This window comes from Panthera leo, chromosome B1 (genome assembly GCF_018350215.1).
Source record: "Panthera leo isolate Ple1 chromosome B1, P.leo_Ple1_pat1.1, whole genome shotgun sequence".
Lineage (NCBI taxonomy): Eukaryota > Metazoa > Chordata > Mammalia > Carnivora > Felidae > Panthera > Panthera leo.
Window position 1 is genome coordinate 49,360,929 of NC_056682.1, and position 20,003 is coordinate 49,380,931.

The 20,003-nt window shown below is 42.7% G+C and overlaps 1 protein-coding gene across 8 annotated transcripts in view; it reads right to left on the bottom strand.

Moving 5' to 3' along the window:
* The window catches only part of NUGGC (nuclear GTPase, germinal center associated), a 55,945-nt gene that overhangs the window by 29,059 nt on the left and 6,883 nt on the right, over positions 1-20,003 (bottom strand). For 5 of the 8 annotated variants that reach the window (XM_042934943.1, XM_042934945.1, XM_042934944.1 and 2 more), the window contains 8 exons: positions 18,603-18,724; positions 16,313-16,401; positions 13,276-13,380; positions 12,554-12,662; positions 11,515-11,737; positions 10,803-11,033; positions 6,464-6,673; positions 465-640 (listed from right to left, as the gene is read on the bottom strand). In XM_042934943.1, the coding sequence (XP_042790877.1) occupies positions 465-640; positions 6,464-6,673; positions 10,803-11,033; positions 11,515-11,737; positions 12,554-12,662; positions 13,276-13,380; positions 16,313-16,355 (1,097 nt within the window). In that variant the 5' untranslated portion in view covers positions 16,356-16,401; positions 18,603-18,724. The remainder of the gene's footprint in view (positions 1-464; positions 641-6,463; positions 6,674-10,802; positions 11,034-11,514; positions 11,738-12,553; positions 12,663-13,275; positions 13,381-16,312; positions 16,402-18,602; positions 18,725-20,003) is intronic. The other 3 variants (XM_042934949.1, XM_042934948.1, XM_042934946.1) reach the window with 2 other exon arrangements.

Genomic DNA, 20,003 nt, shown 5'->3' on the forward strand with positions numbered 1-20,003 from the left:
GCCAAAGTTCTGAAACTTGGAGAACTTGCTCCAAATGGGCTTAAAATCTGAAACAGAATCTGACACTTCAAAGCTGTACCGTGCCAGATAGTACTATACAAAGTGCCAACTAGCCGTGGGGGCATCTACACTTCCGTATCTGTGGGGGGCGGGGAGGACCATCACACTGCACACCTCCAGGAGGTGCTCTTTGCATCTCATATACATGAGTGGCTCCCCTGGAGCTATATAGGCCACAGCCTATTGAGTATTAAGCAGCTTCACTGGAGGAGGGTCCCCAACGGTTTCGATTCCCAAGACAATCTGCTCAAGGGTCCTGATGTCCCAGGAAGCCACCCAGACTCCTCTTTCATCCGCAGCAGTCACTTCTCTAAGTCTGAAACGCCCAGGGGTCAAGGCTCTGTTGTTACAGTAGTCGGGGCCCATGGAGGAAAGCCCACAGGCCTACAAACCCAGCACGGTACCTTAGATACTCCAGCAGGTGGAGTTTGTCGGTCTTGGTGACCACCAGGGCAACGTCCCTGCAGAAGCCCCTTTGGCAGGCTTTGATGCTCTCATTCAAAAGGTCTTCATGGGCTCTCCCTCCAGAAACTCTTTCGATGTCACTGATCAGCCAGATCACTGAGCACTTATCAATGGTCTGTGAAACATAACCGCAACAGGTTTAAGAACATAAATGGTGTCTCAGTTGTAGAGGACGTGGTCTCTTCATGTATCATTTGTGGCCTCCATGTTCTGCCCCATCTCTTTGCCAGTCCCACCTCTCACCTCTCCCCACGGCACTCTCCATGTACCGGCCAGACTGAGCTTCTCGAAGTTTCTCAGGTGTGACCTGCTCTTTTATCTCTCAGGACCTTTGCACTTGCCACACAGCCTCTGCTTGACTTCCATCTGCTCTTTGAGACTGCTAACAGCCACCTGAGGGTGGGTTGGCCCCCCCTCCTCTGTATCCTACAGCAAGCACCTGGACTTACCTGCCATTGTACCTCACAGAGCTATTGTACAGGATCAGTTCTTTGCACACTCCCCGCTGCCCTGCAACCGCAAGGGACCTGATGAGAAGTGGCTACACTTTACAGCTTGGAATCTACATCACCTCCAGTACAGCGCTTGGCCCTAATAGAGGCTTCATAGATGTCTGTGGCATTAGTGATTGACAGAATTCAAGAAATCAGACCTCCAGTCCCAGATCTATCACTGGCTTGCTTTACCTCAGCTGTCTTCTAGGGAAAATTATTGTTTTTCCAGAACTGGTTCTGGTCATGCATTGCTCCCAAAGTTATCACCACAGGGCATCATTTTGATATTTGACTGCCCCTGCCTATTCAGCACACTGCCACCATGTGGAGACAAGGAGCCAGAAACCTTATGATTCAAGTTGCAAAGGCCAATGAGCACGAAATTACAATTTATGATTAATATCATTGCTCTATTAGCTATGCAACTTTTATGGGACAGGTTTTATGTGTTGCCTTGTGACATTTCTCTTGGTATATTATTTCACTGGTCTTACTTCTCCATATAAATGAAAAGTTGTTCCAGCTCAGGGACTGAGTTTATTTGAGGTTCCTCAGGACAGCACTTTGCACATAAAGGTGTAACAAGTTTGTGATTTGCTAATGAAATCATCATTTTGCTTTATGCCAATGGTTCGTAACTCAGGGCAACTCTGTACCTGAGAATGGCAGTCTCTGGAGACATTTTTAATTGTTATGACTTGGCGTTGGTGTTAGTGGGTGGAGGCCAGGGATGCTATAAACATCCTTCCATGCCCAGGTCAGCACCCCACAACAAAGAATTATCTGGCCCAAAATGTCAGCTGAGCCTGAGAAATCTTGACCTAGAGTAGTGGGTTTTGAGTTTGTTTTTAGCAGTGGAGGCTTTTTTCAAATGAAAGCTGAGGAAGAATTCCAATTGGTTTTTAAAAATTGAACTGCTTTAGTTGAACTGGAGGTGGAAGGTTTAGAGGCCCCCCACCTGCACCACATCACCTACCCTCTGTTCATGGATCATTATTTTAAAACCATAAATCTCTAGAGTTAGACAAACATCACTGTTTTATAGAGAAGATAATAGGCCCCAAGAAGCAAAAGACCAGTTTAAGGCCACACGACTATGGGTCCTGAACTTCCTCCCTATGTGGATGGACTCACATTTAGGCAGGAAAGTAAAATCAACAGCTCCCTCCTACTTCCCAAATTACAATCTAACTAGGGAAGCTACTAAGCTATTCACTCAGGCTGTGGAACACTGTAGAGTAGCAGACCCCAAACTCCTGAAGGGCAGGGCCTCTTGTACCTTCGTATTCCCCAGTCCTGGCAAACTGCAGGTGCTTAATAAATGTTTATTAACATAAGAAGAGGCCTGTAAGTCTCAGACCCTACAAGAGGCTCTGGCTGCCGGGATTTGGTAAAGTTGGAGTTGCAGAAGATACAAAAAAGCGAACCTAGAGCAACTGAGCTTAGGAGTGGTGGTACCACAGCCACCCCCACATCCTCCCTCCCCGCGATGAGAACAGGCCTCAGAGCTCAAGTGACACGCCTAAAGTCTCAGGACTTCAAAGTGGCAGCCAGGGACATGTAAATTCATAATACTCTTAGTTTAGGGAAGGCAAGGCTGGCAGCTGGAGAGACAGGGGAGGGGGCAGGGTGTTCTGTTCTCCCTGAAAAGAGGGGAGTCTTTAGTAACTCCTTGTGAGAGAATATCACAAAACCACAAGAATGCAGGGGAGCTGAGGCCAAGCAGAGCAGGCTGGGAACAGTCCCTTCACTTTAACCGGACCTCCTCAGAGCGGGTGTTCTGAGCCAGATCTGCTGGCTCCTCTGTTCTGAGTGGCCTTTGATTGGCTTCCCAGAGTATCATAACTGGCAGCAACCATGGCTCCATCCGGTGAGAGAGGCTAGCCGCCTCCCTAGGCTGTTGCTCCCGGGACCCAGCCTGGAACTAGCCAAGGTTGGCAATTCCACTCCAAGAGCTGAGACCCTGTAGAAACAAAGGCCCTCATGGTCGGGCCTGAGCGGACCACCAAGGAGAAGGACACTGGGACTGCCTTTATCTTAAAGAACTGTTAGGGGAGGTCCTGTGGGGAGACACAGAGCCTCAGCTGGGAAGGTAGGAACCTGCTCTCTGGTTCAAATTCTGCCATTCAGTAGTTGTGCGGTCTTGGGCAAATTACTTCCCTTCTCTGAGCCTTTATTTCCTTATCTGTAAAATCCAGGCATAGGCTGATTATCTGTAAGCTGTCATCCTGATTCTATCATCCTGATCTTGACTCAAATCCAGTCCAGAGCTCTGCAGCCCTCAGTCATTCATTTAGCACAAACCTGCACAAATCCTCCAGTGGATCCTTCTACAGTGCTGGGTTGCTCATGATTTACCGATACCAGCCCTCCTTCCCAGTCCCCTTCCAGCTCCAGTCTTATGTCTCACCCCCCGTGTTCCCACCCTGTGCTCCCGAGCTCCTTCTGCCTAAAGACACCCTTTCTCTCTCTATCACATGCTCCAGTCCTTCTTATCCTTTGAGCTTCCCCAGGAAGGGTAGTATTTAAGCCCATCCCTAAGTTTTCCAAACTTGTCTTCTGTGCCTGTCTCCTTACACCCCACACCTGTTTCCTCCAGCCACCCAGGAAGACTCATGCTTCCCACAACACGTGGCTCCTTCATTCCTCTGGGTCTTTGCTGCTCCCTGGCCTACAATAGTGCTCAGTGGTCCCATTCTCAACAATCTTCTCTGGTGATAGCTGGGCTTAAGTGCCCTCTCTGAAGTTTCCCTCTCATCCAAAAACAATTCATTGGATAAAGAAGATGTGGTGTGTGTGTATATATATATATATATATATATATATGTACACATATATATACATATATGTGTACATATATATGTACATATACATATATATGTACATATATACATATATATACATATATACATATATATGTATATATATATATTCATTCAATGGACTATTACTCAGTGATGAAAAAGAATGAATTCTTGCCATTTACAACAACGTGGATGGAACTAGAGTGTATAAGCTAGTGTAGAGTGTGTAAGTTATCAGAGAAAGACAAATATCACATGATTTCACTCATACGTGGAATTTAAGATAAAAAACAGATGAACATAAGGGAAGGGAGAGAGACAAACCATGAGAGAGACAGAGAGAGAGACAAACCATGAGAGACTCTTAAATACAGAGAGAGAGACAAACCATGAGAGACTCTTAAATACAGAGAACACACTGAGGGTTGCTGGTGGGGTGTTGGGTGGGGGGATGGGGTAAATGGGTGATGGGCATTAAGGAGGACACTGGTTGGGTGTTATAAGTAAATGATGAATCACTAAATTCTATTACTGAAAAATAAATAAATAAAATATATTTTGATTTAAAAAATCCCATATGTTTAATGCACATCCAAATAGACATCTGGATTTGTAGTCTCTGTTTTACATGACTCCATTTTTGTTCACTTATTCTTTATTTTAAATCACATATAATACTATCATATTCTATACTATACTGTGTTATACTAAATAAACACTTACACATTTACATAAATTTTCAAGTATATTGATGTTATTGAGAATTGGTGTTCATACACTGGTTTGTAATAAAGCATTTAAAAACAAAAACAATTACAAAAAGAAAAGAATTCATTACTATTGCTCTCCTTTTTAAGTAATGTGGTTTGTTAATTAATACGACTAACTGATTCTCTTCTGGACTATAGGACTCCCAACGGCATGGACTTTGTCTCTCTCTATCCAAAACCCAATACAGAATTGAGTAGATGCTCAGTGAGTGTTCGCTGAAGGAATGAGGTCTCTTTTTGGAGGTAATTTCTATCTGTGAGTGTTCATAGCACCTTGGACTTCTCTTACATCACTTTCTGCTGTGGATTTTGACATCTGTGGGTTTCTTCTCTATTAGACTCTAAGCCCCTTGCAGGAAGGCTCTGTTTCCCATTCAACATTGTTTTATTTTGTTTTCATCTTTTTAGCTGTCAAGATAATACATGTTCATGCAATATACAAAAAATACAGGGGTGTATGTAGTAAAGAGTGCTGGTAATCACAGAAATTCCTGTTAACAGTTGGGTGTGTATCCTTCCTAAAGGCAGGTTTCTACTTTTGCTGTACATTTATTAACACCACACACACACACACACACACACACACACACACACACAATGTGCATGCACACACATGTTTCTTAACATTAAAGGTCATGCTCTGCATCTTTTAATTTAGCTTTGTCTAACCATGTAGGATTACAGTGGGGTTTAAGAGAAGAAAGGCTCTCAAGCCATCTTGCCTTTATTAAAATCCCCAGTGTGCTAAAGGGCAAATTATTTTACTGAGAATAGTACCTAGCACAAAGTAAATGCTTGGTATATTATTATTATTATTATTATTATTATTATTAGCTATAATCTTTGCATCCTCAATGCAAAGCACATTGTTTTACATATTATACATGTTTGATGAATGAAAAGGAAATGAACAAAGAGATAAATTCTTTAAAATATTTCAACCTCTAATCATTAGGTACAGATCTAACTACCCCAATGCTTTACTCTGGCTGTAGACATATCTGGAGGTGCCTGGCCAGCTCTAATTTCATTTGCCAGGAATTGAACCCCTACCCAAGTTTTGGTTGAAGGGGTAGACTTTCATTTCAACCATCACCTTCAGCACAGCTGACCGCATGCACTAAAGATAGATGCTTAATCCAGAGATTAAGTTAGCTAGGCAGTAATCGATCCCATTTTCCTCCTCAGGAATTTGAACTAAAAGGCATAGAGACTATAGTCAGAGAGTTGTAGGCATATGAACTACAATTCCATTTAAAGACAGGGTTAAGGTGGTCATTTTTCACAATATGGATCCTAAGGGCTAAGTAGAGAAAACTAAGAGAAAAACAGGGCTCTGCAGAGAACTGCACAGAGAAACAGTCACAAGAGCCATGTAGAAGAAGAGAGAGAAAATAGCTGCTTTTATCCTGATAGGTGGCCCTGAGGCCTGGCTGTGTCTCATGAGATCCTTTGATATTCTTCCGATTAGCCTCTTAACTTGGGGTTGCTTCAGCAGGTCTCTGTTCCTTGCAACTACACACGGTAGCAGCCTCCTCATTCCTTGGTGCTGGACCGTAAGCTTCTCTACCTTGTACTCAACTCTTGGCCTCCCTTTCCCCCTCTGTCTGTATTTCTTCTGCTTCCTTCTAGACCAATCTATTGCTGGTCCTTCTCCTGATCACACGCTCTTGTTCTAACTTCCAGGTCTGCCTCATGATTCGTCTCTCCCCAGTGTCTCTGGCCACACACATCCTGCCATTGCCCTGAGGCTTAGAACCTAGAAAGTAGAAGAATTTAACTCCAGTGAGCTCATAAAACCCCTTGGTTGCTTTAGAAAGGGTGGAGGAGTTAAGCAAAGAGGACATGAAGCCACGTGAAAGAGAATCACCTTTTTCCACATCTCATCCCTCTTGCTGTTGAAGTCGCCGGTGCCTGGAATGTCCACCAGCACAACCCCTTCTGGTATCATCTCTGATTTGGGAAGAGTCACTTCCACATGTTTGATCAAGGGCCAAATTTGTGTCTCAGCTGATTCGCCATCCAAGTCTCTCCTGTGCGTCCGGATATAAGAGTCCAGCTTGACAGACAGCTCTTCTGCCTGAGGAAGAAGGACACAATCACACACACCAGACATTCTCCCAGCTCCTCTGTCCTGGATCGCCTATGATCCAGGTTCAGTGAAGGTACACCAATAGTGGTAAGAAGCAGCACTGGACAATGGGCACCAGAAGACCTTATCCAGTTTTCAAGAGCCAGAAAGGACCCTGGAGATCAGAAAGTACAAGCTCCTTAATTTACAGATGAAGAAACCACAGTCAGTTAGAACAGAGCTTCAGTAAAGCTATAGTTTCACTGGATAATAATTTCATCTTCTAAATTCCATTTCAGTTCCTTTTTTCTTTAAGTTTTTTCTAACTTATTTTGAGAGAGAGAGTGTGCATGGCCGAGGTGCAGAGAGAGATGGAGAGAGAGAATCCCAAGCAGGCTCTACACTGTCAGTGCAGACCCTGATGTGGGGCTTGATCCCAGAAACCCTGAGATCATGACCTGAGCAGAGATAAAGAGTCAGATGCTTCACCAAGTGAGCCACCCAGGCGCCTCCCGTTTCGATTCTAAAATTAATGTGATTAATGATCAGGGAACCAAAGGCAAGCTGAGGGCAAAGCACAAGCTAATACCTCACAACACCTCCCCCCCCCCACACCCCTCTGGTGGGATATGTGTGATATTCTTCAGCCACTCCTGGCTGCCCAAGAATGAAGGGAAAGCAAAAAACATATGGTTACCTGATAGAGATCACAGCCATGCAGGACATGAGTCTCCATCGGTTTATAAATGTCTTAGTAAATTACAAGAAAAAGGCAATCTTATCAATAGCTTAACCTCCAGAAACCTATAGACTCAGTTTCCTGGAGGCCTAACATTCCCCTCCCCTCCATAGTGATATGGGGAACAAAGGCAAGAAGGAAATGGTAAAGTCAAATTTCCTTATAACCTGCACCCCATTGACAAATACTTGAGGTAGGCAGAGTAAAACATTCATTCCTCTAGGAACTCCCTACTGTCTTAATGTTAATGCATTATTAGAGAAAAAACATTAGCTTGACATAGCTAGGCCTCCAGTATCTTGTGAATCTTCTTTAACATATGCAAGTCCTTTTGGAAACACCCCTTTCCCTTACCTCCCCCAGCTCCCAGGTATATAATCAGCCACTCCTCACACTTAGAATGCAGCTCTTTCTGCTTCTTCCTGTCCCCATGCTTTAATAAAATCACCTTTTTGTACCAAAGATATCTCAAGAATTCTTTCTTGGCCATCGGCTCCAGACAACCCCCCCCCCACCACTCCAAAACCACATCAATTAATATGCAATCTAAATTTTGGAGACAGAGTATTCTTCCAACATGGCTAATGCAAACATTTGGATTACCAGAAGTCCCCAACTACAGAAAATTGATAGTGATATGGTGACCATATTTGCCAAATTAAAAATTGATCTGGGTTTTAAAATTTCTCCTCGTAGTACAAGAAATATCTTGACATGTAGGCATTTCCAGAATGTTTTCATGATGGTGAGTGGGATGGGGAATTGTTCTCAGCCCATTGTTTCTTCTACCTAAACATATCTTGAGACAGTGACACATTCAGGCCAGCAACTATGTGTGTGGCAGCAAATCTTTACTGGGCTACCACTTCAGAGGACGGGAGATTTGGGATGTATGGTGCACATTGTTTTGTTTTGTTTTGTTTTCAATGTTTATTTATTTTTTGAGAGAGAGCAAGCATGAGCAGGGGAAAGTCAGAGAGAGAGGGAGACACAGAATCCGAAGCAGGCTCCAGGCTCTGAGCTGTCAGCACAGAGCCCGACGTGGGGCTTGAACTCACCAACCATGAGATCATGACCTGAGCCGAAGTCAGATGCTTAACCGACTGAGCCACCCAGGTGTCCCTGGTGGTCATTGTTAATAAACATCGATAGAATAATCATGAAAGAAAGATAAGAATGGAAATTTTTTTTAATGTTTATTTTTTAGAGAGAGAGAGAATGAGTGGGGTAGAGGCATAGAGAGAGGGGGACAGAGGATCTGAAGCAGGCTTCATGGTGACAGCAGAGAGCCTGATGTAGGGCTTGAATTCATGAACCTTGAGATCACTACCTGAGCCGAAGTCAGACGCTTAACGGACTGAACCACCCAGGTGCCCCAAAACTGGAAATTCTTAAAAGAGTTGGGTTTAAATCAAGGGATTTGATGCAATGTGTGTAGGGAGTCACAGAATTCATCAATTCTAATCAAATAACAGGAAATTGTGAAAGAAATTATGATAAAAGTTCTTTAAGATATTTAAAAATAAAGCAGAGGAGCACCCGGGTGGCTCACTCGGTTAAGCAGCTGACTTCAGCTCAGGTCATGATCTCACAGTTTGTGAGTTCGAGGCCCACGTTGGGCTCTGTGCTGACAGCTCAGAGCTTGGAGCGCACTTCAGATTCTGTGTCTCCCTCTCAGGCTGCTCCTCCCCTGCTCATGCTGTGTGTCTCTCTCTCTCAAAAGTAAATAAACATTAAAAAATAGTAATAAAGCAGATACATTAAGGGCAATGTGAAAGAACAAACATGGGCTTGAGAAGTCCCTTTGTGTAAGAAGGCTCAACCCAATAAACTGGCTCAGGATAAATCATTCTAGGAGGCAGACTCAGCTTCCTTCATTGTAGTCTGGAACCTCGGACACAAACCCAATCTGTGCCCTCACTCACTGAGATGTAATTGTGTTTCAATGAATATTTCCACTCCTTGTTTCAACCCTAAATTTGTAACACTGGGAAGGGATATTTCTAAATACAGAATATTGAAGAAATAGATACTGATACCTTGGTGTAAGTTAGTTGGTGTTAAGTTGTGTGTATGCAGATAAAGTAATCAGTTTTATAATCATTGTATTTCTTTGGACATACTCAGTCTATGTTTTAGACATTAGGAGTGTAATTATTCTGAACAGTAATACCCATTTAAATATAAAAAGTGACTATTATATTTGTTGATTTCCTAGCTATACAAGAGCTAAGTGACTTGAAAGATTTCATTTATTTGACTTCTAAGTGTGCCTGGCCAAGTCTTTAAAAATTTTTGAGAGAACTGAATATATTAAATTTGAACTATAATATAAAGTCTAAGGAAATTTGATTAATTATATAAGTAGTGTGAGCTATTTAAGGAGGATTTGCTATGTTAAATTTAGGATGTAATTGAATGCTAAATTTTAGAACAAGTGTAAGTAATTGTTCTTATTTTATACAAAAAAAATGCCGGATTTATAAATAGAATAGCAACATTTTAAAAATGAATTTTAAGAAACAAAAAAAAAAACAACTAGGTTTTAAATATATAATTTCAATAAGTTACACATTAGTTCTACAAGTCTTAAATTTACAATGAAATGTAATTTAATAAGATGGATATTGATTATAAAAGTGAGGAGAGAGTTGTTCTACTATATCCAATATCCATCCTGTCCTCTGTCTGTGCTAGCTGAATAGTGTTTGTCTGTCTGTCTGGGCAGCCAATCGCAACACATCTGCTTCTTGCTTTAGACTCCCTTTCAGCTAGGAAAGGCCATGTGCCCGAACCAGAGGCCAGTTCTGAAAAAAAATCTACCCAGAAATTTGTTGGGGGTGTTTTTGAGAAATCTTTTACTTTCCAAGGAAAGGGGAGATGTGTTTGATGCCAACTTTTTATCCTTTTCTTTCTGCCATGAAGCCAGCTGTGAAGTCTAGCACCTCAGTAGCAATCTTGTGACTATGAGGCAACAAGTATGATGAACGGCCAAGGGAACTCAGGAGGTGTTGATCTTGATATTGTTGAGCCACTGAACCAACCCACAAACTCAACCGCTTCCAGACTCTTATGTGAGAAAATGAATAAATCCTTATTCATTTAAGCCATTGTAAATAGGGTGTTTTTTTTTTAACATCTGCAGCCCAAAGCATCCTTAATTAATCCTCAAGCAACTATAAATAGTCTTTCCTGTGCACAAAAGATCTCCCATTCAGACACTAAAATTTCTCATTTGACAGCCATAAATAACTAAAAAGAACTTGGTCAGGGATGCTTCTGATTTGGGTATCAACTTATTTCCAATAAAAACACCATGCCTTGAGCAAATCTCCTAAATGGATTCAATTATTATACTTGAGACACATGATAAAATAAAGAAAAAAATCTTGAAGCTACCTCTTCTGCCTTGAGGGTGATGATTCTGGATGTGGGAATCTTTCCTTTGGGCTTTGCCCTTAGTAACTCTTCATAGTTCTTCCTTTCCGCCCCATTTCCATAAAGCATTTGTAGCTTCCAGATGGCTTCCTCCACTGCATCATCCCTGTCCCATGCATCTGCCTCTTCTCTGTCCAGTTCCTCTGTCCTGTGCAGGAGTGTAGTCAAGTTCTTCAGCTCTTCCTTCCACTCCTGCCAAGGGAGAGCAGGGCCAAGCCCCTCAAAACACAGATACAGAAAACCACGACAAAGGGAGGAGGCCACTGCTCTGGGGAGTGGGTGGCAGGAGGAGACTTCATATTCAGGAAATCTAAAATCATTTAATCCAACAAGAGATCATCCAATCCAAACCCCTTGTTTTGTCAGTGAGGAAACGGGGAGCCAAAGAGGGAAATGGCTTGCCCAAAGTCCCATAACAATAGTGACAGGATGCGGGCTAAAACCCCCATCTCGCTCCACTGAGCTTTCTCATTCTGTACTATGTTCTTTCCATTTAACAAAGGCCTAAATTCTATTTACAAAGAATATCATGTTAATCTCTAAATGAGAGGGAGAAGGAAAGAGAGAAAAGGAAGGAAAGAAGAGGGGGAAGGAGGAAAGAGAGGAGGGAGAGAGAGAAAAACAGGAAGGGTAAACAGGAAGGAAGGAAGCAAGGAAGGAAGGAGACACTTACTTGGTCAGAGAGAAGGTGGATTTTGGCCTCGTATTGTTCACAGCAGCCTGAGCTCACTTGTACAATACACGATGTACATATACTTTCTCCAGACACTGGTAAAAACATTGCTTGCTGGATGATGGCATTGATCAGGGAGCTCTTCCCAGCCCCTGTGCTTCCAAATAATCCAATGTAGATTGGGTCCAATGATGGTTTTTCAATCAAGGCAAGTAGCCTGTTTCTAGATTGGTTTTTAAATGTACATTGTCATGGTCAGCAAAGCACAGTGGGAAGAGTATCAAAACAGAACACGAAGGACCCGAGTTCGAATCCTAGGCAAGTCGTACATCTTTTTGAGTCTCCACTATTTTCTTGATCAAAGGAGAATATTAGTCCCTGTTTACTACATAGTTGTCACGAGGATCAAAAAATATTATGCAAAAAGTAAGTACCATTACTTGGAAATGATAATTCTATACAAGCTCTGTAATTCCTATATAGATACGAAGCAATTTTGCTTGTGTCCTGTGGAAATTACATAGTCTGGTTCCTAGATATAAAGTTTGGGCAGAGGTAAAGTATTGCTGAGAGCAACACAGAGTCTTATTGAGCAGGAGAATCAGCCCTGTCACCAATCAAGTCCCTCTAGTCATCTGAGCCCAGCAGTTGAGGGCACAGGCTAAAGTTTCACACAGCTTGGATTGGATTCATGCCCTTTCACTTACCAACAGTGTGATTTTGGTCAATGTCTTCTTGGCCTCTCTAAGCCACAATTTCAGTAAAACTGGGATGATACAAATAGTTCCTGCTGTATAGGGTATTGGGACAATTAAATGAAATTTGATATATGTACTTAGCAGGTTATCTAGCAACAGTGGCAACCCTATGAATGTCAACTATCAGTATAAACCATAATAGCCCATAGCTATATAACTTTTTAGGCTCCTTTCCTTAGTTTCTAATTGAAAATTCCTTTTCATTGTTGGAGAAAAGCATCTACAGTAACATAAGGAAAGACATGGAAGGAAGATTTTATGATAGCTGACATCAGACTCACATGAGATACTTGACTCCATTAGGAATGCTGTCATCCAGGAAGACAGAATGAATAAGTTTCTGATAAGTATTGCTCAAAACCCTTCTGGTCCGTGACTCCAGTTTTTCATCTGGAATCAATAGGGATGTATTACCTGGGATGTACCTGGCAGGGATCAAGTACTAGGTCTCCAAAAGAGCAATGTGCTCAATACGTCAGAGAAAGGGAATAAAAAAGAAATGAAATGAAAAGCCAATTAAATATGAAAGCAAGTTATCTGACACTACAGATACTAGTTCATGGGAGATGGCAATTATTGATTGTGAAAGCCTCTCAAGGAGCTAGCCTGCTCTGAAACTCCTTGTTACAGAAGTCAGTATAGGCTTTGTCATGGGTTATAGCCCTTCTAGATTCTTCTCTCCTGTGGTCATAAAAAGAAAACTTGCAAGGCCGTCATATTAATACTCACCAAGGCACCAAATCAACCATTTTCACAATCTTTGTTCTAATCAGGAAGAGGTTATTCTGATAACAGCCCTCCTATCCAGAGACTCCTACAGATGAATTGTCAAATTATAGATCTCTGCAGAGACTCTGAAGCCCCCTTTTCTGGATCAGGATGATTTGACTATGTTTCATCCTTCTTTCCAATTTGACCTTCTCTTCCCTTGAGCATTTTGACACATTTGGAAAAGGACAGAGCCACATTAAAACAAGCTCCACAGCAGTTTCATGACACTCACATTCCTTAAGAGCACTTTGTTCCACGGAGGGAAATGCTCGGAACCGCTGGTCTCTATCTGAACGTCTTCTTTTTTTCATTGGCTCTTTAAATAAATCATCATCAACTAGAGATAAACAGAGATTATATAAAATTAAAGATCCTGGGGCATAGTATACTTGCCTGACCTCTATCAACACACAAACCCAAAGAATCTAAGAAGGCTCCTGCCAGCTCTGTATGCGTAAAGTCATTCCAGAAGCAGGCACCATTGGGCCGTTCCGGTCTGGTCCCTACTTCCTGGAGTCACAGAACTTCTCATCTAGATCTGAAGTGCAGAGTCCAAAATATCTCCCCAGAACGTATGTTGACATTAAATGACAAGTTTGGAAACCCTAAGAAGCCAAAATGGCTGGATATTCTTCACTATATGCCAATTGTGTACAGAGAAACCCAAGAGAGGACTAAGTGTGGGGTGAAGAAAGGCCTCTGGGAGGTCATTTCAAACTGGGAAAGAAATTGATCAGGAGCAGAATGCAGAGGAAAGAATCGGCCACATGACCAGGGCAAACCATTGGCCATCTATGAGACCATCTATGAGATGAGAGGGCTGACAAAAATATATGCAATGTAATAATTCAGGAGGATGTTCTACCAGTGCACGCCCTTCAGAGGTTAAATTTGGGAGAATTTTCCCCCTTCCTCACTGAAAGTCATTAGCAGCTGCTTCCTTACACAAATAAGAATAGAAATCCCCATGAAGCAAAACTTTGTAGTTCTCCCAAGATTTATTCACTTTAATGGGCTTCCTTTGGTTATGAAGTGAAGGGCTGGTAGGGTCCATAATTCTCTGGAAAGGGTACAACCAAAACATTGTGTTCTGGATGAGTTTTAGAAAATACCCCCTGGCAGTATCCACATGGTTAGAAAAGGGCAATAAGTGGGTCTTTGGAGTCAAGGTCATTGGAAATGATCCTAACAGTGCTCCTGGGATTGGCTCGTGCCTTGGGAAATGGCCATGAGATGAACCTGAAGAATTGATCCTCAAGAGTCATGGCTCATGGAAGGGTATGAGCCCCCAAAGCTGAGCATGATATTGGGAGGTCATATTCCCTGAAGAACCACAGAGAAGAAGGCTCACATCAGGACCCAGGAGAGCAACCTGCAAGGTACAGCCTCCACTTCTGGGCTCCAGACAGCAGGTCTTCCAGATAGTCCAGCCAGCCTTCCGTCTCTGCTCAGCCTTATGGCTTCCAGAACAAATCCTGCCATGTCCTGGAGCCAGCTCACACCCCATAAAGTATTACAGTGCAGAAAGGTGCTGTTTGCCAAACCTGGAATCTCTGCCACCTCATATGCTCATGCAGTGACAGGGTGTTGAAAGAGCTTGTATTTCAGACCCTCTATCTGAGACACTCTAACTTCTTAACTCAGCTCAACTCAAAGATTTCATCATGCCTTAGTTTAAGGACCGCATTAGAATTAAATACCAAGTTGCTGGCTCAGTGGTTGGAGCTGGAGAAGGAAGAAGCAGAGAAGAAAAGAATGTACCACTCAGGACCTTAGACAAGCTACAGGCTGACAAATACTTTAGTCTGTGCTACAAGAAAGTATCTGTGTGTGGAAAGTAAAGGATGTCGGGCCTTGATCTCAGCTTTGTAACTCAGGAAATCTTTTGTGTGAATGATATTTGCACATCTTAGCCACATGTATAAAACAAGGGACATGCCCGGGGCGCCTGGGTGGCTCAGTTGGTTAAGCGTCTGACTTCGGCTCAGGTCATGATCTCACGGTTCGTGAGTTCGAGCCCCGCATCGGGCTCTGTGCTGACAGCTCAGGAGCCTGTTTCAGATTCTGTGTCTCCCTCTCTCTGACCCTCCCCCGTTCATGCTCTGTCTCTCTCTGTCTCAAAAATAAGTAAACGTTAAAAAAAAAACAAACAACAAGGGACATGCCCATGTATCCATGGCCTTCATTTCAATTTTACAGGAACTGGCAAGAAATCTGATAAAAGCTTGAAAGCTTATTCCTCAACTAAAGCAAAGGCTAGGAAGTCAGACAAAACAGCAGGATGTGAAACTTTTTCTTCAATCGCTAAAATGAAAAACCACTTGGAAAGGAGAAAGTAGTCTATCTTGGACTTAGACCATTTAAGGGTAGTATTTCTATTTAAATTGTAACTGGAATGAACTGGCCTGAACTGGCCACATCTCTTCTCATTCCCTGTAACTGCTCAAGCACTCCCTCCCCTTTCCCAGCATTTTACACTGAATCACCCAAGAAAAAGAGCAGTAAGGTTGGGTGGGGGCAAGCCAAAGAAGTAAACCTAGTCTACTGCCGCTGTTACTTCTTGCTGCCACAAGGTGTCACTTTAAAAAACTGATCCCCAGCCACCTAACACAAGATACAGGTTCATTGCTGATCCAGAGGGTTGCCAGAGACTGCCATGGCTCTTCCAAGCTGAACAATTCCACTCTTTCAGCGCTAGCCACCACCCCACTGACCCAGAAACTCTACATTCCTTGCCCCTAAGGGATTTCATCCCCTATGAGTGAGGAAATACATGTGATACATCCTGTTCTCTACACACAGGGGTTACTTTCCAGCATCTTCCTAGGGAAGGCTCTCTCCTTGGCTCCAGGGACCCTACACCAGCCTTCTAGGGAGGGAGGCTGACCTCACTGACTCCAAGGGGATTCACCCTACATCTCCCCTTCTAAGAACAGTGCCTGAAATGATTCCAGGGGCCTTACCTTGCCCATTCACAGAGAGGATACCCTCTGAAAATCCAAGATGGCTTTCTGAAACCTCCCTTTAAAAGGGGAGAGGTGTTCAAATTTAATTGCTGGTGAGATAATCCACTACATCATGAATAGGCTATTTAATTCTTGAAATAGTTTATATTCATTCACTATTAAACTGTGTCATGAGAAAGCAGCTTCTGAATAAAGAGGAAGGAACAATGACTACAGTTAAATACTCGCAACCCATTTGCCCTTGATTATATAGTGGTAAATAGGAAGTATGCACTCCATCAGGGGATATTGTAGGGATGTTACCTGGGTGTGGTCCCTGACCCACAAAATCTTCAGTTTCTTCCATTTCCTGTTATGCAAATGCCTGCTTTTGTCCACTTAGGAGAACCAGCCTAAAAATATATACAAAGTACAAAGATGGGGGTGACAGTAACAGCAGAAATTATAAATACATAAAGCAAAATAATAACAACAACATGTAAATCTGCTTATGCTTTGTTTCCCCAACTAGATTCCAAGCTGTTAAAGTGCAATGGCCATTCTAACTTATCTTTGAATTCCTCACAATGCCTCGTATACTACATGTTGCTTTAAACATGACAAAAATCAATGTTTGACCATTGGTTTTCTTTTTTCTCTTTAATTTTTTAATGTTTATTTACTTTTGAGAGAGAGAGAGCAAGCAGGGAAGGGGCAGAGAGAGGGAGACACAGAATCCAAAGCAGGCTCCAGGTTCTGAGCTGTCAGCACAGAGCCCAACACAGGGCTTGAGCTCATGAACTATGAGATCATAACCTGAGCCAAAGTCAGACTTTTAATTGACTAAACCACCCAGGCGCCCCTGACCATTGGTTTTCAATAATAGTTGTATGTATAGAACTTTAAAATGATATTATCTGAGATCTTTAGTAACAATAAACTCTAAAGTAACAATAAACCTCTAGTGATCAGAACCATCAAGGTGAAATTATATGGCTTTGCTGCTTTGGGTGCAGTATTAGTGGCCCAATCAGGTTCAGTTATGTTTAGTCCCAGCAGATCTCAACAAGAATCTGGAAGATGGATGGAATATTCTATATTTCTAGGGTTCCCTGGAGTTGCTTTGGGAACTACTGAGTGGGGAAGGTGAGATACAATAACTAGGTTCTCTGAGTCTTTCTTGCTACCCCACTCCAATTCAATGAGGAAGACCCCCCCACCCCAGCTCATGGACAATATGCAGTGCCATAGGTTAGGGCATCTGCAAGGGTTGGGGGGTTGGGGGAGGAGAGGCACATCCAAAAGGAGAAATGTCAAATCCAACCTGTCTCCAGTCCATAGGTAGACAAAATGGGCATGGAGGGAGAATGGGACCCATAGAGGCTCAGAACAGAGGACACTGGGTAATGATATGCTACCCTGGAGTTTCTTTGTCTCCACACACAGAGGAGAATTTGAGCAACACAGTTGGGGAGAGCCCCAAAGTGCTTCCTCTCCTTACCTGATGTTGCTGTTTGGATCACTCAGCCATGTACTTCAAAAGCAGAGAGTCACTGGCCCTTCTGAGAAATGCAAAATCCCACCTGATCTGTCAACTGCCACTAAACCCATAGGCTGTTAGAGAGATTATGCCTCATTTACATATTAACTCCAAATGAAAATCACAGCTCCTCAGTCAAAACAGCCTCTTATTCTTAGTTTGGCTGGTGGATATTAACTGGCCAAATGGTTTCTGTACTTGGTGGGTGTTGGCTGGATGTGGTGTGAATCCCTACTGTGTGCAAGGTCCTGAGCCTTAGGCAGAGTTCCTCATCTCTTCATTCCTTATCTTGACGCTCCCTCTCAGACCACCCCAAACTCCTTACAGTTCTCCAAGACAGGGCGCCCTATTCCATACATTTTAGCATAGACTGTTCTCTCTATGTGGGGTACTCTTCTGCTCTTCTTCTCGGCGAATTCCTACTCTTTAAGATCCTGTTTTATCATTTTCTCTGTGAAACTGTGTCCTGATTCCCAAATCTTTCCCTTCTTGTGTCACCACTGCTCCAAGGACATCTCTGTTACCATGCTTCCTTGTCCCTTTTTCCTTTCTGAACCATGAGCTATCTGAGGTCATACCTACATTTGTTTCAATGTTGCATTTCTATCAGGAAGTGCAATGACTGACAACAATTGGTGAATGAATGAATAAATAAAATAATGGATGGGAAGCTCCTGATGAGATTCTAAACCAAAGGATGTTTAAAAACCAAATCAGTTTTTATTCCGTTTTTGTTCAAACCATGTTAGTTTTTTATATAATTGGAATCCTGGCTTAAGAAATAAAGGGGAGAGTGGGAAGACAAGGACAACATCAACAGGGAAGACGACTTCATAGGAACCACGAAAGCTGAACTTGAAGAAGGAATGACACAGGCAAAGGCAGAAGACGGGGAGAAGACCTCATAGTGGTCTTCAAATACACTACCTTAGAGGTGCATATAAAATTCATTAGAAAGTAATGACTTTTCTGCCACTAAATGTGTCTGAACCTATACCGGAATGACCACTTAATAATGGCATTAGACTAGATGAGCTTGAAGGCCTCTTCAAATCCCAGATCCTATATTCTTACTTGAAGTGCTCACCAGCAAAGCTGGCAGTGGAAGTCCTCTATGAGGTCACAAAAATTCACGAGAGCTGCAAGCGGTTCCTGGTTTGTAGTGCTGAGTTGGAAATGCCAAACCACATCAAGATCTAGGTGAGATAGGAAAGCAAAGGATAGATGAGCTATAATGTGTGTAAGTATATGGTAATGCCTATCAATAACTTTATTTTTCTTTACTTTTTTTTTTTTTGGTGTTCATTTATTTTTGAAGGAAAGAGAGAGCGTGAGAGGGGGTGTGGCAGAGAGAGAGAGGGAGACACAGAATCCGAAGCAGGCGCCGGGCCCTGAGCTATCAGCACACAGCCCCACATGGGGCTCAAACTCACAAACTATGAGATCATGACCTGAGCCAAAGTCGGACACTTAACCGACTGAGCCACCCAGGGACCCCAACGTTTTTTTTTTTTTTTTAAATAGACTCTACACCCAATGTGGAACTCAAACTCACAACCCAGAGATCAAGAGTCGCATGCTCTACTGACCGAGCCAGCCAGGCACCCCCCCATCAATAACTTCAGATACAGAGCTAGGAATTACCCCTAAGAAAGAAAGAGATCTGTTGTTTCCTGAAATCAGCAGCTCAATGAGCCACAGTCACACAAAACATTAGGCACTGTATCATAGAAATCACTGAAAACAAAACAAAATGTGTGCTCCTATCAATAGACAAATGCACTGTAGACCTCCAGGGCAACTTGTGTTCTGGTAGCCAAAATCCAGGAAGAAATAGTGGAGTCAGATGAAGTCCAAGAGGACTAAGAAGTTGATAAGTGTTACTACCATACGAACAGTGAGAATAAGGCCCTTCAATCTGAGACAGTAGTAGATTTAGAAGAGAAGCAGACATGTTCACCAAATCCTGGGCACTGGTTTTGGCTGCCATTGGGGTCACAGAAACTTCAGTTCATCTAACGTCATTTATTAAGTCAACTGTACACAATGGCCAGCAAGGGCTGTTAGCATGTAACTATCTGGGTTCGGGGTGGGCTTAGCTGCACACAGTGGGGACACACCAAACCATGAGCCTCCCATGCAGGAGCATCTATGGTACATGAGTAATCTGTGATCCCTAACTGAAATTTGGAGAAATTGAAAATTATCTGAGGTGTGCTTGTGGTTCCTTCTGCCAGTGTTCAAAGATTGGCAGAAAGGGACCATTTAATCAGCAAACTAAGACACAGGAAAATGGAAAGAGATAACTAACAGTAGGACTGAGAAAGTAGAATGAAGGGAACAGCAGGCACTTAAAAAGGAAAGCTTATAAACAAATATTTCAGTGAATAGAGTAGTGTGGTACAGACACTCTGTACATAGTCACTGAGCTAAACTAAATGATGGTAGGAAGGGCCATAAACTGCAAATCGGGTG